The sequence below is a fragment of the Sorex araneus genome, chromosome 3 (genome assembly GCF_027595985.1).
Source record: "Sorex araneus isolate mSorAra2 chromosome 3, mSorAra2.pri, whole genome shotgun sequence".
Classification (NCBI taxonomy): Eukaryota; Metazoa; Chordata; class Mammalia; order Eulipotyphla; family Soricidae; genus Sorex; species Sorex araneus.
Window position 1 is genome coordinate 217,335,664 of NC_073304.1, and position 12,353 is coordinate 217,348,016.

The 12,353-nt window shown below is 61.4% G+C and overlaps 1 protein-coding gene across 1 annotated transcript; it reads right to left on the minus strand.

Annotated features, from left to right (window-relative positions):
- Positions 1 to 5,829: 5,829 nt before the first annotated feature.
- On the minus strand, positions 5,830 to 11,170 carry ORMDL3 (ORMDL sphingolipid biosynthesis regulator 3). The gene is made up of 4 exons (XM_004608738.2): positions 11,032 to 11,170; positions 8,133 to 8,331; positions 7,510 to 7,661; positions 5,830 to 7,232 (listed from the first exon to the last, which is right to left on the minus strand). The coding sequence occupies exons 2-4, from the start codon at positions 8,304 to 8,306 to the stop codon at positions 7,097 to 7,099; spliced, it is 462 nt and encodes a 153-aa protein (XP_004608795.1). The 5' UTR covers positions 8,307 to 8,331; positions 11,032 to 11,170; the 3' UTR covers positions 5,830 to 7,096.
- Positions 11,171 to 12,353: the final 1,183 nt, after the last annotated feature.

A 12,353-nucleotide genomic window follows, 5' to 3' on the forward strand; every position in this document is an offset into this window, starting at 1 on the left:
CGACCTGGGTTCGGTTTCCAGCATCCCATATGGTCCCCTGAGCACCGCCAGGGGTGATTCCTGAGTACAGAGCCAGGAGTGACCCCCACCAAAAAAAAAAAGAAAAAAAAAGAAGGAAAAATCTCGGAGATGGCACAGAGATATTTTGAAGGACCGAGCAAGGCTTTGCATGCAGGAGGCCCAGGTTTGATCCCAGGCATCATGTGGTCCCTGAGCACCAACAGAAATGGCCCCTGAGCACAGTCAGGAGCAGCTCCTGAGCACCGCTGGGTGTGGCTGAAGAACTCAGGCATCCATCCCAGAGAGGATTACCCCAGGAAGGCTGGGAGCCTGCCCCTGAGGGCATCCCCACTATCCAGTAACTCCAGCAAGATAAGGAAGCGCAACTGTTCGGCAGGGCGGTGAATGTCCCTGCGGGCTCTTGGCTGCCACAGACTCATAACTGATGTCGGGGAGATGCACATGTGGCATGCTCTGGGTGCACATCTAGAGGGACATCTCCATAGTCTTCTGGATGCTCTGCCCTCAGAGTACTATGCTGACCTACTGTGCGCTAAACTTAGGGAGGGAGCCCTGAGTTCCACCCCCAGCACGGCAAGGTCCATCGAGCACTGTACCAGGAGTAGCTCCCAAGCACCACCAGGTATAACTCCAAAATTTAAAAAAAAAAGCTTCTTGGAGCCTAAAAAAACCAAAACAGGAAGGCTACTCAAGGGAATAGGTGGGGGCTGCTGGGGAAAGGACAGGGGTGCGGGAAGGGGTCAGATGCTGAAGATCAGCCCACCCTAAATGCCCTGATTTTCCCCAATGGGCTCCTCCTTCTCTCCAACCCCACCACTGGCCTCCTCCAGGCTCCCCCGTTGTTAAGGGAATCCAGAAATGCTTGGGGCATGCAGTTTCGTCGCACACTGAGTTCTATTTTCTGCTCCTGGCAATATCTCCTCCGAATATTATTTCTTTCACTTGTACTTCCCCTGACACCTTTGGGTGTACCTACACCTTGGCCTGGAATTGCTCCCTTGGACTCGGAAAGGAAAGGGTCAAGGCTGAGGTATACCCAAAAGCTCTGAGGAGGCTCATGGGTGGCAGCCTCAGAGGAGCCGCTTCTCCTCTCTGTGAGAATTTAGCAGCCCCTGCTCCCAGTGCGTTTAGGAGCTGGTGGAGACGTGACAGGCTGTAAACTGCCTGAAATCCAGCCTGCGTGTGTGACACCAATGTGGCAGGACCTGCTCGCTCCTTGAGCTAGGAGTGTGTGTGTCGTACCAGAGAGAAGAGACTTGGCAAAGAGGAAATGGCATGGGGAGAGGGAGGATAAAGTCCTCGGTCAGGGGACACAGGCAATATCTGCAATGACGATGGGCTGGGAGGTGATGCATGGAAGAGTGGAGGGACTTCCTCACATGTGTGACCCGGGTTTGATCCCCAGCACCACCAACAAATAGATAGGGAGAAGGCGTGTTGTGAGTATGAGACTTGGATGTGAAAATGCCTCACCCCTAGCACCACTGAGGTAGGGCTCCTACAATAGGAAGGGAGGGAAGGAGGGAAGAGGGAAGGGAAGGGAAGGGAAGGGAAGGGAAGGGAAGGGAAGGGAAGGGAAGGGAAGGGAAGGGAAGGGAAGGGAAGGGAAGGGAAGGGAAGGGAAGGGAAGGGAAGGGAAGGGGAGGGAGAGGGAAAGGGAAGGGAAAGGGAAAGGGAAGGGGAAGGGAAGGAAAAGGAGGGGATGGGGGAGGGGGAGGGGGAGAGGATGGGGAGGGGAGGGAAGGGGAGGAGGGGGAGGGGAAGGGAGGGGAAGGGGAGGGAGGGGAAGGAAGGGAAAAGAGAAGGGAAAGGAGGGGATGGGGAGGGGTGAGGGAAGGGGAGGGGTGAGAAGGGGGAAGGGGAGGGGAGGGGAGAAGGGTGAGAAGGGGGAGGGGTGGGGAGGGGGGAAGTAGGAAGGGAGGGAGAGAGGAAGGAAGGAAGGAAGGAAGGAAGGAAGGAAGGAAGGAAGGAAGGAAGGAAGGAAGGAAGGAAGGAAGGAAGGAAGGAAGGAAGGAAAATCCACTTGAAAAGGGAGCAGACCCAGGGGCCTGGGGAGAGAGCTCAGGGGCACGTGCCTTAAACATGTTCAAGGACTGAGTTTGGTCCCAAATAACATGCCAGACCCTCCCTCACCCCCACCCCCAGCACCACAGTGGCAGCCCTGAAGGTCCCCAGCACCGCTGGCCTGAACACTGCTGTGTGCTTGGACCCGAGCATTGGCTCCTCTGGCCCAGTATCACTGGGGGTCACTCCCAGGCCCCCTGAGCACTGCCTGAGAGCACCCCACCAGAAAAAAAAAAAAAAAAAGAAATGGTTTGCCAAGGAGATATCTGAGCTCTAAAGCTCCTCACTGTGTGTGAGACACGGAAACATACCCAGTGAGGTCCCAGCTCTGGAACCCGGGAGTCCCAGCAGTTATGCTGGAGGTGGGGGAGGGGCTGGCTGCTGTATGAGCCCTTCCGGCCATCAGCCCCGCCCTCCAGCTCACCCTGCAGGCCAGAGACAGGGCTGGGCCGTGACAGCAGGTGGCCCCAGATCGAAAGTTCATATGCTACGAAACCAACTGCCTCCACCTACTTACCCATTTCACCGATAAGCATATAAACCCTCAGAAGACATCTGACTTAAAGGCAAATGTTTTAACAAAAGAGAAAACGGACAAGGAAGACTCCTGGGGAAGTTTCCAAAAAACTTCCACTCCACTCTCTCCTCTCCCTGCGGTTCCTAGGGGCATGTCCTACGGCAGGGCAGGGGCATGGACACACACATCCCATTTCTCCGGGACTGGCTGACTGGGTTGAGGCAGTGAGGAGTTAAGAGTGGGCAGGAGCAGCGGATGAAGCCTCGGACAACGGGCTCCACCACCTCATACTGACGTTGGAACCCAGGACTCAACTCATCACCTTCCTCTCTCCACTATGTCCTCCACCCTGAGGCTCATCCAGCAGGGGTGGTGTCCCCAAAAAGTCTTCTTCACCATGGGGCTGAAGCGATAGCACAGTGGGTAAGGTGTTTGCCTTGCACGAGGCCGAACCAGGTTTGATTCCCACCATCCCATATGGTTCTCCAAGCACCACCAGGGCTAATTCCAGAAGTGACCCCTGTACATTGCCAGGTGTGACCCCCCCAAAAAAGTCTTCTTCACCAGACTGAAGAGGCTTTTCCATCAGCCTCAATAAGGCTTCTGGCAGGAATCATCTTCCCTCTTGATCTGACAGAAATCATCTTCCCTTCTGTCTCAATCTCTGATCACAGCGTCTGTGACTGCCTCAAAGACAGTAGGCAATGTGCTAGAGTCACCTGAAGAAAACTGCAATGCCTTCTTCACTTTGGGGAAGGAGTGGGGTGTGGGGTCCAGTTCTCAGATCATCTCCCTTTGCCCACTTTGGGTGAACGGAGAGCCAAAGACTCTCAGTCAGCCAGGACCTGAAATTCGTTGCCCTCCTTCCCTCTTTCTAGACAGTGGGCGTAGCCACTGCACCCTGAGGAGATTCTCCTCAGCTCCCTGGACCCTCTAAAGGAAAGAAGGCAGAGTTTCTCCGTGTGGAAAGTGCTTCCCGCGCCAGTGAACAAACTTCCTCAGAGGAAACGCAGGCTCAGCCCCCAACAGCCAGACCCTCCATGGTTTCTAAGTCGGATGGGCTTGGCGACCAGCTGGTCAGTTCTTCCCTGGCCGGGCTGCCTTCCCTCCCTCACTATACACATGGGTGTTACCCTCTACCAACAAGATGGCAGCCGCTGAGGAAACAGGACAAAGCCGAGGGCAGCTTGGAGCAGCCACACCCCATGTCCTGTCTCCTCAGACTCTTCAGACTGAGGAGTTAGAGGATCCCCTAACACTTAGCAAAGTAAAATGAGCCTTCAAGCCCCAGCTACTCTCCTCATCCTCTCCTGGCCCCCCGTGGGACCCTGACCTCTCTCCCCACCTTGGCCTGCAGACGGGGTCCATCTCCACAGGCCCAGGGCCAGGCCATCCTTCGAGACCCCGGACCAGGGCTAGGCCAGGCTCCTGACCCACTGGGAACAGATGGACTATGGGGTCCAGGTCACAGCCTCACGGGAGTTCCTGGCCATCACCCCCATCGTGCTGTGAGTGCCTGGAGCTGCTGCCTCCCCATTTCTAATCTCCACAACTCTGCCCCCACTTTTCGCTTTTCCTGCCCCTAAATCCTTCCTCCTCTCTCCCCTTTCAAGAATCACTTGGGCAGGCTTTGGGGCCACACCTGGTGATGGTCAGGTTACTCCAGGCTCTAAGCTCAGAACTTACTCCCGGCAGTGCTGCGGGAACCACATGGAGTTTCCGGGAATCAAACTCAGGCCGGCCTCTTGCAAGGCCAGCGCACAGCCGTGCACAGTCCCACTGTCCCACACAAGCTCCGTCTGAGCTTTCTTTCCCTTTCCCTCATGCCTCTGTTTCCCTCCTGGCCAGGCTGGGCCCCCACAAAGCCTCCTGGCTCCCCCTTCCTGGGCTACCTCTGGCTACCTTCCCTAAGCCCTGCTGGCAGGCCTGGGCACCCTCTCACCCAGCTCCCTTCCCTGTCCCTGTCCCAACACAGTGACACACACACCCCCAACCTAGGAATCTGGGCAGGCAGTGCCCGGCCCGACCTACCCCTTTGCTGGCCTCCGCTGCTCAATTTGTGGGAATTCCCTCTGAAGGATTTCTGCACAGCGCATGGCCCGTTCCTGAAACCTCTTTCTGTTTCGAAACCAAAATGTCTCGGAGTAGGGAAAAGAGTCCCACCTTTTGACTTCAAAGATCGCTAGCTTTATGGTTGGGGTCAAGATAAGAGAGATGGCTGCGATGGAATGGCTGGGCTAGCGATAAAGGACAAGGAAGAAAGTCTTGCCTCCTCAGCCCAGGAGACAATGGGATCCCGAGTGTAAACACACACACACACACACACACTCCCCGACCCATGTCCTGATTGTGGGTGGACTAGATCATGGTGCAGTCCAGGGAGTCTGGGAGGGAAACAGGTGTTCCAGGCCTCGCCTGGTCAGGGCCAGCAGGACACGCTTTGGTGGTTGAAGATTTGAAGACAGTGGAGTGGGACCTGCCCCTCAATGCCGTGCTACGGTGGGTCACAGCTAATATCTGGAGTGGGTGGCCACTCGGCCTCGGCCTCCACGCGCCCCACGGCGGCTGCTGTGGGCCACCCCCTCCTCCTCACCCACTCCTTCTCCAGGGACAGGCCTCCAGCCCTCCACGTACTCAGAGCGGATCCCCTGCCCAGGGCCCCTGCTGCCCCGCTCTGGGAACCTTTTGTGACTGATGGCCACAAGCAGGCAGGAAAAACAAGGACAGGAGGACCTGCCCCTCAGAACGACCCTCAAGATACCCCTAGAATATGGAACACCCTCAGGGTGACCCTTAGGACACTCTCAGGACACCCCACCTCAGGACATTTCTCTCAGGAACCTCCCAGGACGCCCCTCAGGACACCTCCAGAACTCTCCCTCCACCCCAATACGTCCCTCAGGACACCCAGACACTCCTCTCAGAGCATCCCCCTTAGATCACCTCTCAGGACACCCCTCAGGTCACCCCCCCACTCAGAATACCTCCAAGGACACCCCCTAATTTAGGACACCCCTCGGGACTCCCATCTTCTCTAACGCCACTAGGAAGGGGCCCTTCCCGCTGCGCTGCTGGCTGTGTGGGGACACGGGGAAAGGCAGCGGCGCCAGGTCACTGCCGTCATTGGGGCCCAGGGCCCCCCGGAGGCTCCCAGCCGCCCTCAGCAGAATGGGGTCCTGCACTCCCCTCGCCCAGGGCACCCCAAGAAGCAGAGGCCGACTCGGGCAGCAGGAACACACCGGCCTTTATTCGCGGTTCTCAGAACACTGTACAAAGGGAGTAAAAACCCTATTCACACTTTGCTTACAAAGATTTTGAGGTGAAAGTTCCCTATGGTACACGGATGGGGGCTGGGGGGGAGGAGGCCGAGAGCAGGCCCAGTGACCCCCACCCCTCCCACAGGGCCCTGGGAGGGGGCCAGCCGCCCCCTACCCCTCTTCCAAAGGCAGCTGGGGGAGGAGAGGAGTTTGGGCTGAGCCCTGCAGCCCCCCCAGTCAGGTGGGGGTGGTCCCACGGCCCCCATGTGCAGGCGGCCGCAGAGGCCCCGCCCCCGCATTGTCTGCACAGGTCGCTTCTAAGAAATTTCGAGAAGAGCTGCGGCAAGACCAGCCCCCCACCCCCTCCACCCACTACCCAGGCGCCTCCAAGCACTGCGGGATGCGGGGCTCACACCTGCGCCCTCGGGCCCCTGTCAGGAGCTTCAAACCCACAGTGGCCTCCCGCCGTACCCCACTCCGTTCTGTGGGTAACCGGACTCTCCAAGCCCGGCCCCCATCCCCAACCGCTTCCCAAAGCAGGGGCTGGGGCGGGGGGGGGGGAACGTGCTCAAGCTGTCCCCACCCGCCTCCCTTACACCACTCCTCTGTGGCTACATAGACCCCTCCGAAGTCTCAACGCACCCCGCGCCCCACCCCCTCTCCCAGGGCCAGGACGGCAAGTGGGGACCATGCGTTCCCCCCGCACTCCCCTCCAGACTCAGGTGGGGGCAGCAGCTGCCCGCAGCGTGGCCTGGACCAGATGCTCTCCGCCCCACGCGCTCCCCGCATCGGCCTGCCGAGTGTCATCCTAAGACTGCAGAATCCATGTGGAACGTTCTAGAAGCTGTACCGTTCCCCTCTGCCGGGGTTAAAGTGCTTTAGTGGCCTGAGGATGAGCAAGTGGGCAGGCAGGCTTCCCGGGCCTCTTGTGCCCACCTCCCGGGTCTGTGCTCAGCCTGGGAGCCCAGCTGGGCCCACCGCCACCCCACCCCCAGTCTCTATTCAAAAGGCAAAAAAGGAAGAGATCCAAAGAACTAGAAGAGGCCAGTGCCCTGGGGGGCCCACCCCAACCCCACTACAAGCTACTTCGAGTTGGCTACTGGGGGTGGGGGGGGACCAGGGCCCAGCGGCCCCCCGCCCGGATCTGGCATCGTCCAGAGGCTCCTCATCTTCGGCAGCGCCCCGGCTGCGGCCTTCCACGCGCCCCGCCCTCCGGGGCTGGGCAGGGGCTGTCCCCTCAGTACTTATTGATCCCAAAGATCCGGACCCCGTGCAGCTGGGGCAGCTTTGGGATGAGGACACTCATCAGTGACACGGTGTTGACGACGAAGTGGACCTGGTCGTACTTGGTGTAGAAGCTGGTGAGGAAGTACCTGGGGAAGCAGGCGGGGGAGAGGTCTGAGACCCCAGAATAGGAGCGCTTCCGAGGGCCCTCCCACCGCAGCCCCCTGGCTCCTTTGCCCCTGCCTGGCTGGCAGGAAGGAAGCCCCAGAGGAGCCAGAGTCAGGGGGACCCACGACCCAGAGCTGTGCCCACTTCCCACCCTCCGCTCGGTCCTATACGGGGAGCTGGAGCCAGCCAGACCCCCGGAGCTCCCCCCCCTCAATCCTGAGCTGCCTGCAGGGGGTGTCCTGGGCTCCTGGCACTCACAGCACGATGGGGGTGATGGTCAGGAACTTCCGTGAGGCTGTGAACTGGACCCCATAGTCCATCTGTTCCCAGTGGGTCAGGAGCCTGGCCTTGCCCTGGTCCGGGGTCTCGAAGGGTGTCCCCTTGACTGTGTGCAGGAAGATGTACATGCCCTGGAAGAGAGGCCGCGATGAGTCACCCGGGCCCCGGGGGGCCAGTGCCTCCCTCTGCAGGCAGCAGAGCACGGGCCAGAGGTCAGGCTGGCACGGCCGAGAGCCTGGCAGGAGGACAAGGGGAGCCACGGGGTGAGAGGGCTGGCACGGCTGGGACAGCACAGGGTGTTGGTCAGCACTGATCAAACTCCCTCCAGGCACCCCCCCAAACACAGGAGACAGCAGGGAGCGAGCGAGGGGTCTGCCACCCCCATGTGGAAAAAGGGTTCCTTGCAGCATGCCAGGCAGCCGCATCCTGGGGCCAGCTCCCGGGCCCACCCCGGCGTGCACGCTCGATCCTCGACTCGTCCGGGAAGTGGGGCAGAGATCAGAGCCAAGCTCTGGTGACAGATGTTATCAGCACGTCACCCTGCCGCCTGGCCCACATGCAGGGGACACCCCCCCCCGCCCCACCCCGCCATGTGACCTCACCAAGTTGTGGATGAGGTTGGTGAGGGTCCAAACGACGGGGACACTGGCGAAGGGGATGCTGAGGAGCACGACGTGGAGCAGCCCGATGGCCAGCACGTACGAGAGCCAGATGCCTCGGCTGTTCATCACCCGCGTGTTAGGGTTCACCTCGCTGTGTGCCGTGCCCACGTTCATCCTGCCGCCCCTTCCCGCTGCTCTTCTGCAAACAGGCAGCATGGGTGAGACCGGCCAGTCCCCAAAACACACCCCCCAATCCACAGACCTGCCAATCACACACACACACACACACACACACACACACACACACACACACACACACACTGGCCAGTCCCCAACACACACACAAAACCACACACACACACACACACACACACACACTCACTGGCCAGTCCCCAAAACACACACAAAACCAGAGACCGGCCCAGTCTCCAACACACACACACCCCAAATCCCCAGAACTTGGCTCTCAACGCAGCCCACGGTCCCGCCACACGCCACATCCTCCAGCCTCACCCCAACACGAGGGTGCAAAAGGGGAGCAGAGATGCCCCCACAACACCTGGCAGAGCCGGCCTGGACTCTGGCTGCAACCAGCTCCTTCCCTCCTCCCCTAATTCTCCCATCCCGAGTCTCCCTGACCCTAAGGATGACGAGTGGACAAGTAGCAAGGGACAAAACCGGCCAACACGCCCCCTCCACCAGACCTGGAGGTCTCCTCGGGGTGTTCTGTCTCCCTGGTGTGCACTCAGTGTACCCTCAGGACGTCCCCACTCTGCTGCCCGGCCACCAGAGACTGTCCCAGCAGGACAAAGAGAACAGGGCCAGCACTTCTAGAAGCCGAGGACACAAAAGCAGCCCGCGGCTTCTGCTGGTCTCCTGTCCACCCTCTGCGGGGCCTCCTGCAGTTGGCGCCGGGACCCTGACTTCCAGGCAGATCCTGCAGCAGGAGGTCTCAGGATGGCCACCCAATGCCCAGGGACAGTGCCACCCGCTTCAGGGGGCAAGTAGGGAGGGAGCTGGTCAGTGCCCGGTGTGGAAGTCAGCGTCCCCAATCCCTGGGGCGCGGGGAGCAGCGGGAGAGGGGAACAGATGGCGCCTTTGTGCTGGCGCCTCCCAGCTGAAGGAGGGTCTCTCTGGACAAAGACCCCCGAGGTCGTCACCATGGAAACATCCCTTCCCTCCTGGGATTGAGAAAGGGGTCCCTGTTGGAGGGGGGAGGGGGAAATCCTAGAAGTGTCCAGAAGGCCACCCCCTCATTCCACTGCACACCCCCATCTCCCGTAGGAATGGGCCCCACGCTGGGGTCCCCCCCACTCTCCAAGGAGCAGCCCCTGACTTCCAAGACAATGGAACAATCTGCAGGCCTGGACCTCTGGCGGGTGGCCTGGGGCACCTCCCCTTCCTGGACCGTGAGCATTTGTACCCCTCTCGGGCCAGGCACTCCCAGGGCCCATGGCTCAGCTCATTAAGCCGGATAATTGGGCCCAACAGAAGCGACCTGGAGCTTCGGCTGTTTACCTCCTCGAGCCTTGGGGCTTCCGCTCCCAGAACACGGCTCCTGGGACACCCCAACGACGTCAAAGCTTCCACTTGGCTGGGGCACAACTGCTGAGACTCAGGAGAAAGAACCTCCCAAGTCCATCAGGGTCCGATGCTCCCCACCTCTCCCTAACCTGAGCCCGTGGGTGGTCTACCCTAGAATACTGTTCAGGAATATGAAGTACTGAGGAGGGGGCCCCCCAGGGCAAGCCCATGAGTCTGGAGTGGGAGGGGGGAGACTTAGATCCCAGTAAGGCCAGGAAAACTTTCCTGAAGCCTGATCCCTAGGTACCGGGGAGCCGCGCCTCCCCACAGACACCCCGTCCCCATGCTGGAAGACAAGTAAGTGATCCTGAGCTAAGGACACACTGCGGTGGGCGGCCTGTAGCTGGGGGGTCCTGGAACTGGGGGGTGCATCCCCCTTCCCTTAGCAAAGCGAAGCCGCCCGCCGTCTCCCCCCTGGAGCGGCCAAATCACGGGGACCGAGGCTGAAAAGTTCGGCGGCGCTGGCAGGTGGCTGGTTTCATAACCTGCCTGGCACAGGGGCCGGCGGCCACGCTCCCGAGCTAAGAGCCACCTTCCTGCCGGGGCTCCTGCCCACTCCTGCCCGGCCCGGCCCGGACACCCAAGGCCCGAACTTCGGTGCCCCCGGGCGCCGTCGGCCGCGCTCGCCCGGCTCCGGCCCCAGGACGCGCCCCGAAGCCACAAGCCTTCGCCTCCAGGACGCGGCGAACAAAGCCCGCAGGCCCGCACCCTGGACCCCCGCGGGGAACTCCCGGCGGCGGGCCCCGAAGCGTCAGCCCTCGGCCCCGCCCGCACCCGGGGGAGGGGGGAGCGGGAGGGACCCCGAGTCTCCCCCTCTCCTCTGGCCCACGCCCACCCCCACTCGGGAGAGACTCGAAAGACCGCGGCGACCCCCCACCAGTCCCCAAGAGGCTGCAGAGAGGGAGGCTGAGTCCTCCCTATTGTTGGGGTTTCCCGAGTTAGAACCTCAAGTCGAGGCGGAGGAGGAGGGGATCCCCCCCGCGCCGCTCTCCAGCCCCGGGCCGGAGCCCCACCCCCACCTCCACGCGTACACCCAGCCCGGGAGGCGGCTGAACCTTTATCCCCCACAGCCCCGCTGCCGCCCCCCGGCCCCAGCCCGAGCGTTCCTGCCCGTGCCCCCTCTCTCCCCTTAAGACTCCCCTTTAGCTCGTGCACCCTTTCAGCTCATGCACCCCCGCCACCTCCTCTCCCTCTGCTCCGGGTCCGCTCCAGCCCGGAGCGCCACCCCAGCGGTCCCCACCCGCTTTTGCCGCCCCACCTCTAGCCCTAGAAGCCTCTCGAGGCGGCCAGCCTGAAGCGGCCCCACCGGACTCACCGTGCGGGGCCGGAGATCGAGGGCCCGGGACGGGTGCCCGGAGACGGGGGCCGCCGCTGCTGCTCCAGCAGCTGTAACAAGCCGCGGCTGCAGCCACCCAGCTGGCAGCTCCGGCCGAATCAGCGCCCCGCGCCGGCCCCCCGCGACGTCACCGCCCCGCGCCGGCCTCCCGGGGCCTCCTGGGAATTGTAGTTTCCCACCCGCCCGCCCGCCCCGGTCCCGACCCGCCCAGTGCCTTCTGGGAGTTGTTGTTTTCATCCGAAGCTCTAGCCCGAGCCGGGGGCACACAATGGAGCGTCTGGCAAAGAGCGAATGGAATTCCTTTGATGCGTAACAATTGCTGCCTGTGCATCTGCGCACTGCAAGTGGGGTTGAGCCTTTCATCGTTTTGCCCGGGAAGAGACTCCGAGTTCTAAGTAACTTGCCATAGGTTCTCCCCCCGACACACACAAACACACCCGGGGCCCCTTGGGGACCAGAACCCAGAGATTTCTGCCCCCGGGTCACTTTGAACACCCCTGCTAAGCTTCCGTGCCTGCGCTCTGGGTGCAGACCGGCTCCTGCAGAACCGGACTAGCGCAGCCCTTTGCTCTGCCCGGCCCTGCTGGGAGCGGGCTTTTCACAGGCTCGGTCCGGCTGAGAGTGTGGAGGCGGGGGAAGGACGAAGCCGGGGGGGGGGGGGGGGGGGGGGGGGGGGTGGCGCGGTGTAGCCGGCGGCAACCCTGACCCGGGCCGGCCTCCCACGTTAGACTGCAGGGCAAGCCACGTGTCCACCGAAGACGCCCCGGAATACAGTTAGGCATCCAGGTGTCTGTCCCGGGCCAGCTGGTGATGGTTTGGCGGGGAATTCTCCGTCGCCGCCCTGCGAGTTCCACATCTGCAGGCTCCCAAATGCACCCACGACAGAATTTACTGCCAAGCCGACTGTCCCTTTTGCCCGCGCGTGACCCCGGCCGCAGGTGACTTGTTTTCCCCTTCCAGTGCACACCTGTGAAACCCTAACCTCCAGGATTGGGTGATTTCGAAAGAATGTGAGCAGAGCACCTGTTGCTTTGAAGGCCGCTCTCTGAAGAGGGCCGAGCTAACTGACTCCGGAGCGCGTCTAGCTCACTCCCACGGTCCGTGTCACCGGAGTCGGCTGGAGCTGTTTACACGCCCCACACCCAGCTTCTCTCTCCCGCCGCTCTGCACGGTAGCAGGCAGCAGCGGAGCTGGAAGAGCAGGCTGGGTGATGTCACCGCATGCCAAGCCCCAAGCTTGGCTGTAAACACCTGCAACCAGGTGAGGGAATAGAAGGAAGTTGCTGGGAATTTGGTAAAACA

What these genes read in the sequence shown, in the direction of transcription:
- ORMDL3 (XM_004608738.2), bottom strand. Translation starts at nt 8,306, where the DNA reads ATGAACGTGGGCACGGCACACAGCGAGGTGAACCCTAACACGCGGGTG. An exon ending in CCAACCTCATCCACAACTTG is followed by an intron (nt 7,662 to 8,132) that starts GTGAGGTCACAT and finishes CCTCTCTTCCAG; the next exon opens with GGCATGTACATCTTCCTGCA. An exon ending in ACCATCACCCCCATCGTGCT is followed by an intron (nt 7,233 to 7,509) that starts GTGAGTGCCAGG and finishes CTGCTTCCCCAG; the next exon opens with GTACTTCCTCACCAGCTTCT.